The following is an 11,186-nucleotide window of genomic DNA, read 5'->3' as shown; positions in this document are numbered from 1 at the left end:
TGAGATCCGTGATCGCGATCCGGACAGAAGATCTCCGCGATCGCGGGTCTCAAATGTTACGAGAGTTTCCATGATAAATAAACAAACGGGAGACTCCCGGCCAATACGACAGTGTTGGTAGGTATGAATATGACCCAGCACCCAAAATAATAATATCAAAACACTTCAACACAGCCTCCATTATTCGCAAACGGTGGATAAAACCTTGAAAAATGATATATGAGTCCGCCGAATCACAGCGATGCCGATTCGCATGGGACTTATATAACAAAAGCTTGGGTTAAAATTGATGCCTTAATTCATGACTCCTTTAATACAACTGAGATGAGAATGTATCAGCTTCTAGATTCACAGAACTTTGAAATTTCTTTGATTATAATGTTTATCACAAAAAAAGCGCTTGAATAAATGATCGCTTAGCACTGTTATCTGTGTGCCCTTGCAGAGTTTGCACAGATTCCATCCGAGCATAATGCTTGCATTTCCTCAACAAGAACATGTAAAATAATATTAACATCATAATCACATGCGGACTCGAGTGTTTACTGTTTAGCCTATGTATGTTCTATAAATTAGCTAATATGGGCAGTATGGTTTATTAGCGGCTTTTTCATTCACTCTGCGCGAGACGAAATGCGTTCTGTAACTTGTTCTGTACTTTTTGTTCATTGCTTTCTATTCGCTTTTTTGTTTACACACATTGGTTTGCTTTAGAAATAGTTAAAACATGATATAATGTAGGCTATCTTGTTTGTTGATAGGCTATAGGCTACCCTAATTATAGGCTACCCTATAATGATAGGCTGATAGGCTTCCCTAATTATAACTTGTACCTAAATTGCAACATAATTAAAAAAGCAATGTTTTTTCACTCAACATCATTTAAATGAACAAATAATGAACATTCGTTTTTAAGCTTTTAATTAATTGTTGTTAAATATTTTAAGTTTCATGAATTCAGCCTAATAGACACAATTTTACTCAAATTTTATTTAATTTGATTACTAAAATTTAATTGAACTTTTAGAGTTGAAAAAACAGACTTAAAGGTGAAAATGAAATGGATTTGATAAGGTCGTATAGGCTAAATGTTTTAAGCCCAGGCACAGACCAGCCAAAGCAAACAAATGCTCATCGCGTCACTTCTTGCAGCCGCTTAAACGATCCAGTCAGGGATGCAGAAATATTAATGATCATAACGTAAGGAAAGTGGAACACATATGCCTGTTTTAGCTACATTAAATATTGGAAATTAACAGTTTGATTAATAGCCTACATTCTTTAGTCTTTAAAATGCATTGGCCCTACCCAAAGTTTTTGGACCGCCTTCTGGGCCATTCTTAGTTTTAGACTAGTCGACTAGTACACGGTTACAAAACTTTCGTTTAAACTACTGTCAAATTAGTCGTAGTGCACATCCCTAATGGCCACTTGGTTTAAAGTGATCGAATCTCGAATATCGAATGCAATAATATTCCATTTTTAAATCTGACGTGACTGAATAGCCGGGAGCCATTATACTGTATGATTAAATGACATACAGTATAACCTAAATCTAATTATATTGTGTTTCCACACATGAATGAATTTAGCAATCTAAATAAGCCTGAGAGATTTGCCTTTCCTTAATCAAATTATTTTTCAGTATTATTATCTTATTGTGACGTCTTTCGTGCAGTCATTGTAATGCTAATTTTAGCTAATCTTAATCCTGTTTTTCTGGAAGCTTGTTATAAATGTACCCGTTCGCACGCTGTTCTCTTTTGGTTAACCAAAGAACAATTTATTTCTAAAGAAATTTCATAAATGAACTTCATATAGTATAGTAGTGAGGATAGTTGTTATAGGAGTAGTCCTTTTGTTTGTCTTGTTTATATGCTGAGGCTTGTGTATCAGATTCTTCTGATTTTAGATGGTTTCTGGCATGCGCTTGCTTGTGCACTGAGCTGTGGTCCTTGGAAAGTCTTCAGCACGGGAAGCAGTACAAAACGTAGATCTCTGATAGGTTTTTGCTTGACCTCTTACCCATTCTTTGCATTAAAATATTTGATAACGAATAATCTGCATCAGAGATTCATTCCCATTTATATCAAACCTAGTATTTGCGATACCAAAACACCTGTAAAGGAGGATACAAATTAAGGATCATGATCTGGCTCTAAAGCCATGTTGCCTCAAAATAATATCTAACCATTCTGCTGCCGGATCTGTCTGCAGTTTTCCACGTGTTAAAGCACCAGATTCTCTTGTCCAACTTTTAACATGGAACTGAAAATCACTGTTTTGATTTATACCTCTGTCTTGGAGATAAGCAGTGACCAAGTCACATCAAATAGTCACTTGGGTATCTTAAGGTTTTATGTTTGGCCACCCACTTTTATCCACATACAGTACTACACGATATCACTTTCCCTCCAAAAGATTGTGGTAGGTGAGTTAGCGCTATTTTGTGGTACCGACCCAAAGCCACAAATCATTTCCACAGTTCCCTTTGGAGGATTGATCTTCCCAACTCTACCCAAACAACCATTGTGAGACCCTTGTTATTTTTAAGACATGTAAAAATGCACAGACCTCTGTGATTACTTGCCTCTATGTACTTAATGTTACAGCGCCGCTAATGTTACTTCCTGCTTTGGACGAATCGCTTTGTTTTACTGCATTCATTGCTCACTTAGGATAAAATATCTACCTAATGAATATGAATGAATGTAAATGTAATCTTTAAGTGGAATGCTTACAGCATCTAAGTTAAAGCACTTATGCAATAATGCTTTCATTCAACTGCACTATAATCCTTGATATCAGGTGACTACATATACTTGCTTCTAGAGTTCAGTCCTCCTTTCCTGGTCATTTGTTTATGTTTGAACAAAAAAGGGAAAACAAAACAAAAACGCAAAAAGATCAGATATCATCATAAACCATTGTGGGCCAGAAGTGGTAGAAAGATTTTCAGTGTCTTTTCCTCTCCAGCAGACTAATGGAATTCACTTTGCTTGGCGTGAACTCTGGAGTGCATCTGCTTAAAGGAAAAAATATCCTGTCAGTGATTCATTGGACCAGCGGATTTTAACCTCAATGCTTTGCTAATAACCATGATCAGGGTCTTCTGGATTTCAGGGGGCAGAAGAGGAATGCAATGTGAAAAAATACCATTATGGTTATGTGAGTATGGTGGGAAATGGATAAATTGCAATTCAAGATTTTTGAATTGATTTAGATTTTTTTCCATGACGGCAGTCTGAGGTTCTAGCTATACACTCTATCTAATTTTGCCTCTATTGTTATTATTATCCCTGCCTAAAACATTGCTCTGTTGTTTGATATTGGTTACAAAAGCAGTCTCAACAAAATTAGACTTAAACATCTTCAAACAAATGTAATTAAATAAATCGCTACTATAAGCGCTCCTCACTAACCAAAAACATTTACTCAGTAACTTTTACTCAAAGTTACTGAGTGCAGCTGTAAAATGTCAGAGGAGATCTGGCCCTCCTGGCTGAGCCTGGTTTCTCCCAAGGTTTTTTCTCCATTTATTATTAGAGAATGGGTTCCTCGCCACTGGGCCGTGCTGGCTTGCTCACCGGGGGACTGTTGATATTAGTTTAGCATAAGATTCTGTAAACGCCATTAACATTGCTTAGTAGAATGGTCTTACTCTTTCTGTAATATGTATTATATAAATACAATTGAATTGAAGATTTTTTGCTGTAGTAGTCTGTTCTTGTTGGTATTTTATGCAACGTGATATCCAGGTGCACACTTCTTTACATCTGCAATAGATTGGCTCGCAACCATGGGAAAACATTTTTTATATGTTTCAGCAGTGGATATGAATGAGCGTCTACCCAACCTGACGTCTAAGCCTTCAATCCAATGCATGCATGCATTGGCGCCACTTTGAACAGTTAGCCAAATCCAAGCTTGCAGAAAAGCAAACACAGTACAGCTTTGTTGGGAGACATAGTTCTGAATTATTTAACCCACATTGTATGTCAAAGAAAGGTCTTGGGTGTCTTCCACTTTAAGACGACAAATCACTGTGTCGCTCACAGAAGCACGGCTTTGAAGACCAAGGTCTGTTTCAGCCTGTCCGCGTTGGTCACCATCCTTTTTAAATCGCGCAGAAGCTTTGCTCGTATAGTTGGATTTCCCTACTGCAGCTGTGGTTTGGTCTGTGAGAGGCAATGAAGGCAGAGCTTGTTGCTGGGTTTCTCTGAGACCCATTAGCTTTTACTGCAGCTTAAATTCCTTGTCAGCGTGCCAGAGCTGAGATCATAGCTTGTTTTTCTTCTAGTTTGGTCTTTATCAGATGCTGATTTGCATGACAAGTCTTTAGAATGTCAGGTTTGAGCAGAGATATTATTCTTTATTAGTCTTTTATGAGAAGTGGTGTGGAGGTACACCAGTACCTGGCACACACCTGCTGAGATAGCATGCCACAGCTACAGGGCCGGTGTCTTTAACATCCATTAATATACTTTTCATTTCTTTCATTTTGATATGCAGTTGGTCAGTGGGCCTGCTTGTCAGAATGCTCAGGGTTTAAGTCCATTATGACAAATATGACATACACAAATTGGAGACTGTGACATAAAGATCGATAACTTTGTGTTGTTTCGGCAAATCATCTAATCAGACCTCCGCTTCCACTTCTGCGGGTCACACATACGCGCTCATGCGCGTGCTAACTGCAATTGAGATATTAAGGATCGATTTCTAAAGCGTCTAAATCGTTTTCAAACTTTTTCACAGCTTATTGCACCTATCTCACAGAGTTAATTCATAAACATGGTCGTTATTATCTGAAGTGAGCGTAAAATCATATATCAATACGTTAGTGACAGCAGCCTAATATTCCTGCTATTCTGTGTGGTTGATATGACTCAAACAAATGAAAAGAGAAGCACTCACTGCTGACTCCGTAACCTTTGTAGCTTTAATAGGAATTTATATTGTTTTCATTTCACAGTTTGTAGTGCAAAATAATCTGCCTCGCCCTCCACTAATTTTATATATAAATATAACGAGTTCAAAAAGGTGATCACTTTTGCTTTTTTGAGGGCTCATTTATGATGAATTTGGTTGAATTTGGTATGTTAAGCTATGTTTTTATATACCATAATTGCATAAAACTATGGTTTTGTGGGTTATAATTATGCCCCCACTTCGTTCGAGTCATTCTGTGATCCATACACATACTATCAACGTTTAAGAAACGTCTGTCTGAGAAGCTCAAAAACAACATGTTATTAGTTAGTTTGAAGGAAATAATGTTCAAATAATGTTATTTTTTGTTTGACAAATAACCCTGCGTATGCGTCTACTCTCACAACCCTGCAAAGAGAAAGTTCAGGCTCAGGATTTTTTTTGCTTTAACCCCTGGAATGCTGAATGTTTGATCAGTGACCTGAATAAAAGACGTTTATAGGCTTCTAATGATATACAGTGAGGGAAATAAGTATTTGATCCCCTGCTGATTTTGTAAGTTTGCCTACTTACAAACAAATGAAGGGTCTATAATTTTTATGGTGGGTTTATTTTAACTGATAGACACAGAATATTAAAAAAAATCAGGGGAAAAAAATGTTATATAAAGGTTATAAATTGATTTGCATTTCAGTCAGTGAAATAAGTATTAAGCAAAACATAACTTTGTACTTTGTGGAGAAACCCTTGTTGGCAAGCACAGAGGTCAGACATTTCTGATAGTTGGTCACCAGGTTTGCACATGTGTCCGGATACATTTAGTCCACTCCTCTGTCAATCTTTAAGGTTTTGGCTGTCGCTCAGCAAATTGGAGTTTTAGCCTCCTTCACAGAGGTTCTATAGGACTAGGGTCTAGAGACTGGCTAGGACATTTAATGTGCTTCTCCTTAAGCCACTATTTGGTTGTCTTGGCAATATGTTTTGCGTCTTTGTCATGTTAAAGGCTCATCCATGACCCATCTTCAGTGACCTAGTTAAGGGGAGGAGGTTCTCGTCCAAGATTTTACGGTACATGGGCCCGTCCCTCAGCCCCTCAATGCGGTGAAGTCATCCTGTATACCTGTAGCAGAGAAAAAGCCCTAAAGCAGAATGTTTCCAACACTGTGCTTCTCTGTAGACATGATGTTCTTGGGCTCATAGTCAGCATTTCTCTCCCTCCAAACACAGGAGTCCATTTTGGTCTCACAGCAGTGCCAGCACTTTCGCCAAAGCCTTTTCTGAATCATTTTGATGTTCATTGTCAAACTTAAGACGAGCCAGGCGGGCCTTCTTGGGCAGGAGGACCTTGCGGGTGCTTCAGGATTTCAGTCTACTGTGGCATAGCGTGTTACCAATGTGTTACCAATGTTTTGCTTGCTAACTGTGTTCCCAACTGTCTTGAAATCATTAACAGGCTTCTTCCGTGTAGTTCTGGGCTGATCTTTAACATTTCTCATGATCATCTTTACCCCGTTGGGGAAATATTGCAGGGAGCTCCAGAACAAGGGCATTTGATAGTTATTTTGTATATCTTCTATTTCCAAATAATCGCACCAACAGTTGTCTCCTTCTCACCAAGCTTCTGTCTGTAGCCTATTCAAGGTTTGTGCAGGTCTCCAATCTTGTCGCTGACATCCTTTAAAACCTATTTGGTCTGGACCATGGTGTTGGAGAGGTTGAACTGGAAGATACAGATTCTGTTGGCAGGCATCTTTTATATACATAACAAGCTGATTTAGGAGTACTTTCTTAAAGTGACAGGACTAATCTGTGGTCCATATAGGCACATAACCAATCTGTGGAGCCAGAATTCTTGCTAGTTGGTAGGGGATCAAATACTTATTTCACTGACTGAAATGCAAATCAATATATAACCTTTATATAACATTTTTTCCCCTGATTTTTTTTTATATTCTGTGTCTATCAGTTAAAATAAACCCACCATAAAAATTATAGACCCTTCATTTGTTTGTAAGTAGGCAAACTTACAAAATCAGCAGGGGATCAAATACTTATTTCCCTCACTGTAAGACATATTAAGACTATTTCTCTGGTTGTTATATCACTTTATTGTGTAGTAAAGTAATGTTTATGTTGCTTTCTGCTCGAACTCCCAACATGGCTCGTATAAGCTTTATTCAGGTATGATAGCTCTGTGTGTTGAACAAAACAAAATGTATGTCAATGTTTACCGAAAATCCTGTTTACACTTATAAATATGGCTTATTTTAAATAACTTCAATCTGTTCAATCTTTCATATGTGAGTGAGTAAATTTTTTTAAGGGAACTTTTCCTTTAAATATTCTAGAGAAAACTATTAAAACGCTGCCAGCTTTTGGCACAATGAAGAATCAGGAAGGCAAGTTTGAGGTGTTGGGACATGTACTTCAGCAATCCAAATGTATTATTTGTCATCTGAAGAGACATATAAACATGCATTGTGGCGGTCATGGTTTATGAACTACAAAGAAGATATCGTTCCAGTATTCCAATAAGACGAGATGTCATCTACAACTGTATGATCTGGAATGCAGTGTAGTGTTTCCAGTAAGCCATTGAGACTGAAGCTGTCACCAGAAGCAAAACACATTTGGATTTTGTGTGTGGCAGTTTTCGTGCCAAGATGTTTGAAGTGCTTCGGTAGAGTTGTGTTGTGATATTTTATGTCTTGAATCCCACAATGTTGAGAACTTTGAGATTATGACAAAACGGTTCAGATTTTTCATTGTCTGCTTGATGACAGAGGTAATGGGAAATTACACAAAAATGGACCCAAAATCCCAAAGGCTGTTTTCTGACATTGCACAAAACAAACTGAAGCTTTAAAGCATCTGTGACCAACAAATTGCATAGAAGTGACTCTCGTACCTGAAAATATCTAAACCCTCCAACCAAACCCACTGTCAAACTCTGCCCGCTTCCTCTTCAGGGAATTCATCTTCATCGACTTTCCTGAACATTGCTCACTTTGTTGTATTTTTACTTGTCAGTATTTTTAGTCTTTGAATGCTTTCTTTCCAGGAGATCCAGTGTGACTACACTGGCACACCTGATTGAAAAGGCAAACAACCGTCTCTGTGATTCTGATCTCCAGAGATACCTGCAGCCGTCATGCAGAAATAATTAGGCCTATTTATATTAAAGTCAGACTTTTTGCTTGATTCCTTAGTTGTTTTGGTGTGTTTTAAGATCAGTTCCTAATTATACATTTCTGGTTTGTATGCTGAGATTTCAGCGCTCTGTAATCATCTTAAACAGCAGGGTCAGTTGTCAGTGCTCTGTCATTAGCAGCTGACCTGAGTGCTCTTTACTTTAGATGGCCATTTTTTTTTGAGTGATTTGAGCTGAAACTGCCACATTATGTTAGGCATGACACAAAAAATAAATCCTCTTTAGGAGGCATATAATAGTGACAGTTCACATGAAATCTCAAGTAATGGTACAACCGTGCAGTGTGTGACATATTTAGAGATTTTTCTAATTCTTGTATAATTATAATGCATGTCATTTTATAATAATCAAAAACCACATAGAATCTCTGTACTTTTACAAATGTATTTGTTACAACACAAAATCATTAAACTGCAAAAAGCTAAATGGTGGTTAAATTGTAGAAGAAATATAATATGTTATGTTGACATATTTATTTTCTTGCTCTAAAACATTTATGGGATTAAAAACATTTTTGTGGTTAAGAGCTTTTTTGAGCATTCAAGACAGACAAAAAAGAATTTGGGCAATTCCATGGACATGTCAACCTTAAGATAAAAACTCAAGTTCTTACCAAATGTTTTACTGTATTAATAGCTCAGATGTTAAAAGTTTTTTGAAAGCATAGTCATCCATAGTCAGGTAAGCAAATTGTCACATCCATAATGGACAATATTCCTCATAAACATTAAAATATTGTAACTAATTTGTGGTCTGAAGAGCCATTTGTTCTAAATTTGTTGGGAATTATTATTTCTGGTCTGCACATTTTAATTCACAGAAATCCTACAAATTATGCTGATGTCTCTCAAAAACGTGCATTCCTTTTTTTGTCACATCCATAACGCTGGCATATTTCTCTCTTTTAAAATAGAAAACTTGTGCATAGACTGATATTGTATAATGTCTGGACTTTAGGGTTTAGTAAAATGTAATCAGATGATTCAATATATTGGTAATTAATACATTCTCTGAGAATTTATATTTCAAGTTTTGACTCATCAAATGTCACATCCATAACGCTTGATTTGGCCATTTATTGTAAAAAATATTACATCAGTATCTTGGTATTGATTGTGTGTGTATTTCCCTTTGTAAAAGGGTTAACATATAAATCTCTCTTTCGGTTGTTTTGTTTGTAACATTCATTGTCTCACTGTTTAGGTGATGTAAGCAAATGCTTTGTTGTTGTGTTACCACAGCCGTGTCAGTATGGCTAGTCAGGACATTGTGACAGTCCAGTCCCCTAAAGCCTTTTGTGCAGCTGTCAGCTTGGAAAACTGATGAAAATACCACTCACCTGCAACTAATATGACCCTCTGTGCAGATACTGGATAATGTGTTGCTAGAACACTGACCATAAGGACATTTATTTGACCTGATCACTTACTGAGCTCTCTGTCAATGGTTAAACTCAAGGTGTGTGCACTCTCTTGACTCTATGTATTTTGGGGCTAAATGTATCTTTGACGGTTTGACAACATGTTTTTTAGTATACGTATTAGGTCACAGATTATCAGGATGTGACTGACCGTTAAAAATCTGTATTCATGGTGTGTAAATCCTTCATGCTTTGTGCTTTTATGAGGTCACCTTTTATGTGATGAAACCAAAACCAAACTAAGTAGTGCAAAACAATGAATAACTTGATTGGGATCACTTTAGCTTGTTACTATATAATGACAGCTTTGCAAGTCCAACCAGTTGGTTGGAGATTTTCAGTTGTGTTCAGAATTATGTTTATTGGGAGAATTACATGATAAATGTGTGTTCCTCTGCCTTGAAGTCGGAAAATCTAGGTTGCAAAGGTAGTCACTAGGGTAGTTTTTCAACAAATGGCCCTCAGGTGCCATATATCAGTTGTTTCATTGCACTTGTCTAGACATGGAATATCACCTAAAACATGTTCTGCACATTTTTTTTAATCAGATACTAGAGTTGGACTTGGGATCTGATAGGACAATGTTACATCTATATTGCAGCGTTGGGGATTTTGGTGGATTTTTTTTGTTTGTTCATTAAAACAGTTGGGATGACCTAATTCTACACTATTTTGTTTTTATTGTCTTTCTCTAAATGGTGATTGGTTGGAAGTATTTAGTTAAATGTGAATATTTAACTAACAAACCTATAAGATAAAGTTGTGTTTATGTGGATTACCAGATTTTCAGTTAACTAATCTTTTTTTATATTTTTCTACAGTTATTTGGCGGACCAGTGCTGGAATGGAGGCTGCATCTACCTGATCATGTTGCGAAGAATCAAACGCAAAGCTCCTCTTCCTCCATGCAATGGCAACAGCGGGGGAAACTGTGTGGACGGGTCAACCGAGCACCGAAGTAACGTCTCTTCTGAGACTACAAGTAGTCCCACACAGAACGGCAAACGGACTCGCAAATTTGGCGTCATTTCCCGCTCCTCGTTCACTTGCGACAGCAATGACAGGAAAGATAGCCGGGACTGTGAGCATGAGAATGGCTATAGCTCTATGGAGGCGGAGGTGACGTCGCCTGAGACTAGCACACCTCTGGACACGCCAACCGATGATTGTCCATTCATCAGTCCTTCAGAGGTGATACCCAATCACATGAGGGTGGGGAGCACAGCCACCCTACCCAGTCGATCACATGCCTCACGCCTCTCTGAAAGCTACAAGAACGATTCAATAAGCAGTGAACCTTCTTGTCAGGTAGGAAATAAGTGAACAATAATCAGTATGTTTTTTTTATAAACATTAAGGCATTAGAATATGTATTACCAGAGGTGGGTAGAGTAGCCAAAATCTTTACTCAAGTAAAAGTACAAGTAACTAGAGAAATTGTTATTCAAGTAAAAGTAAAAGTCACTATTTTAAAAATGACTTGAGTAAAAGTAAAAAAGTATGCAATGAAAAAACTACTCAAGTAGCTAGTTACTTAGTTACTTTGTATCTGATTATATAGGCCTACTACATAAAATTAATATTAACGCCAATATTTTAATATGACATTTTAATCAATATTTT

At 37.2% G+C, this 11,186-nt stretch overlaps 1 protein-coding gene across 1 annotated transcript in view; it reads left to right on the top strand.

The window, feature by feature from the left end:
• pdzd2 (PDZ domain containing 2) overlaps positions 1 to 11,186 on the top strand; it is a 93,358-nt gene that overhangs the window by 19,813 nt on the left and 62,359 nt on the right. The window contains 1 exon segment of the mRNA XM_057358263.1: positions 10,385 to 10,871. Within this exon segment, the coding sequence (XP_057214246.1) occupies positions 10,385 to 10,871 (487 nt within the window).

This window comes from Triplophysa rosa, linkage group LG2, assembly GCF_024868665.1.
Source record: "Triplophysa rosa linkage group LG2, Trosa_1v2, whole genome shotgun sequence".
Lineage (NCBI taxonomy): Eukaryota > Metazoa > Chordata > Actinopteri > Cypriniformes > Nemacheilidae > Triplophysa > Triplophysa rosa.
This window is presented reverse-complemented; position numbering and strand designations above follow the sequence as displayed.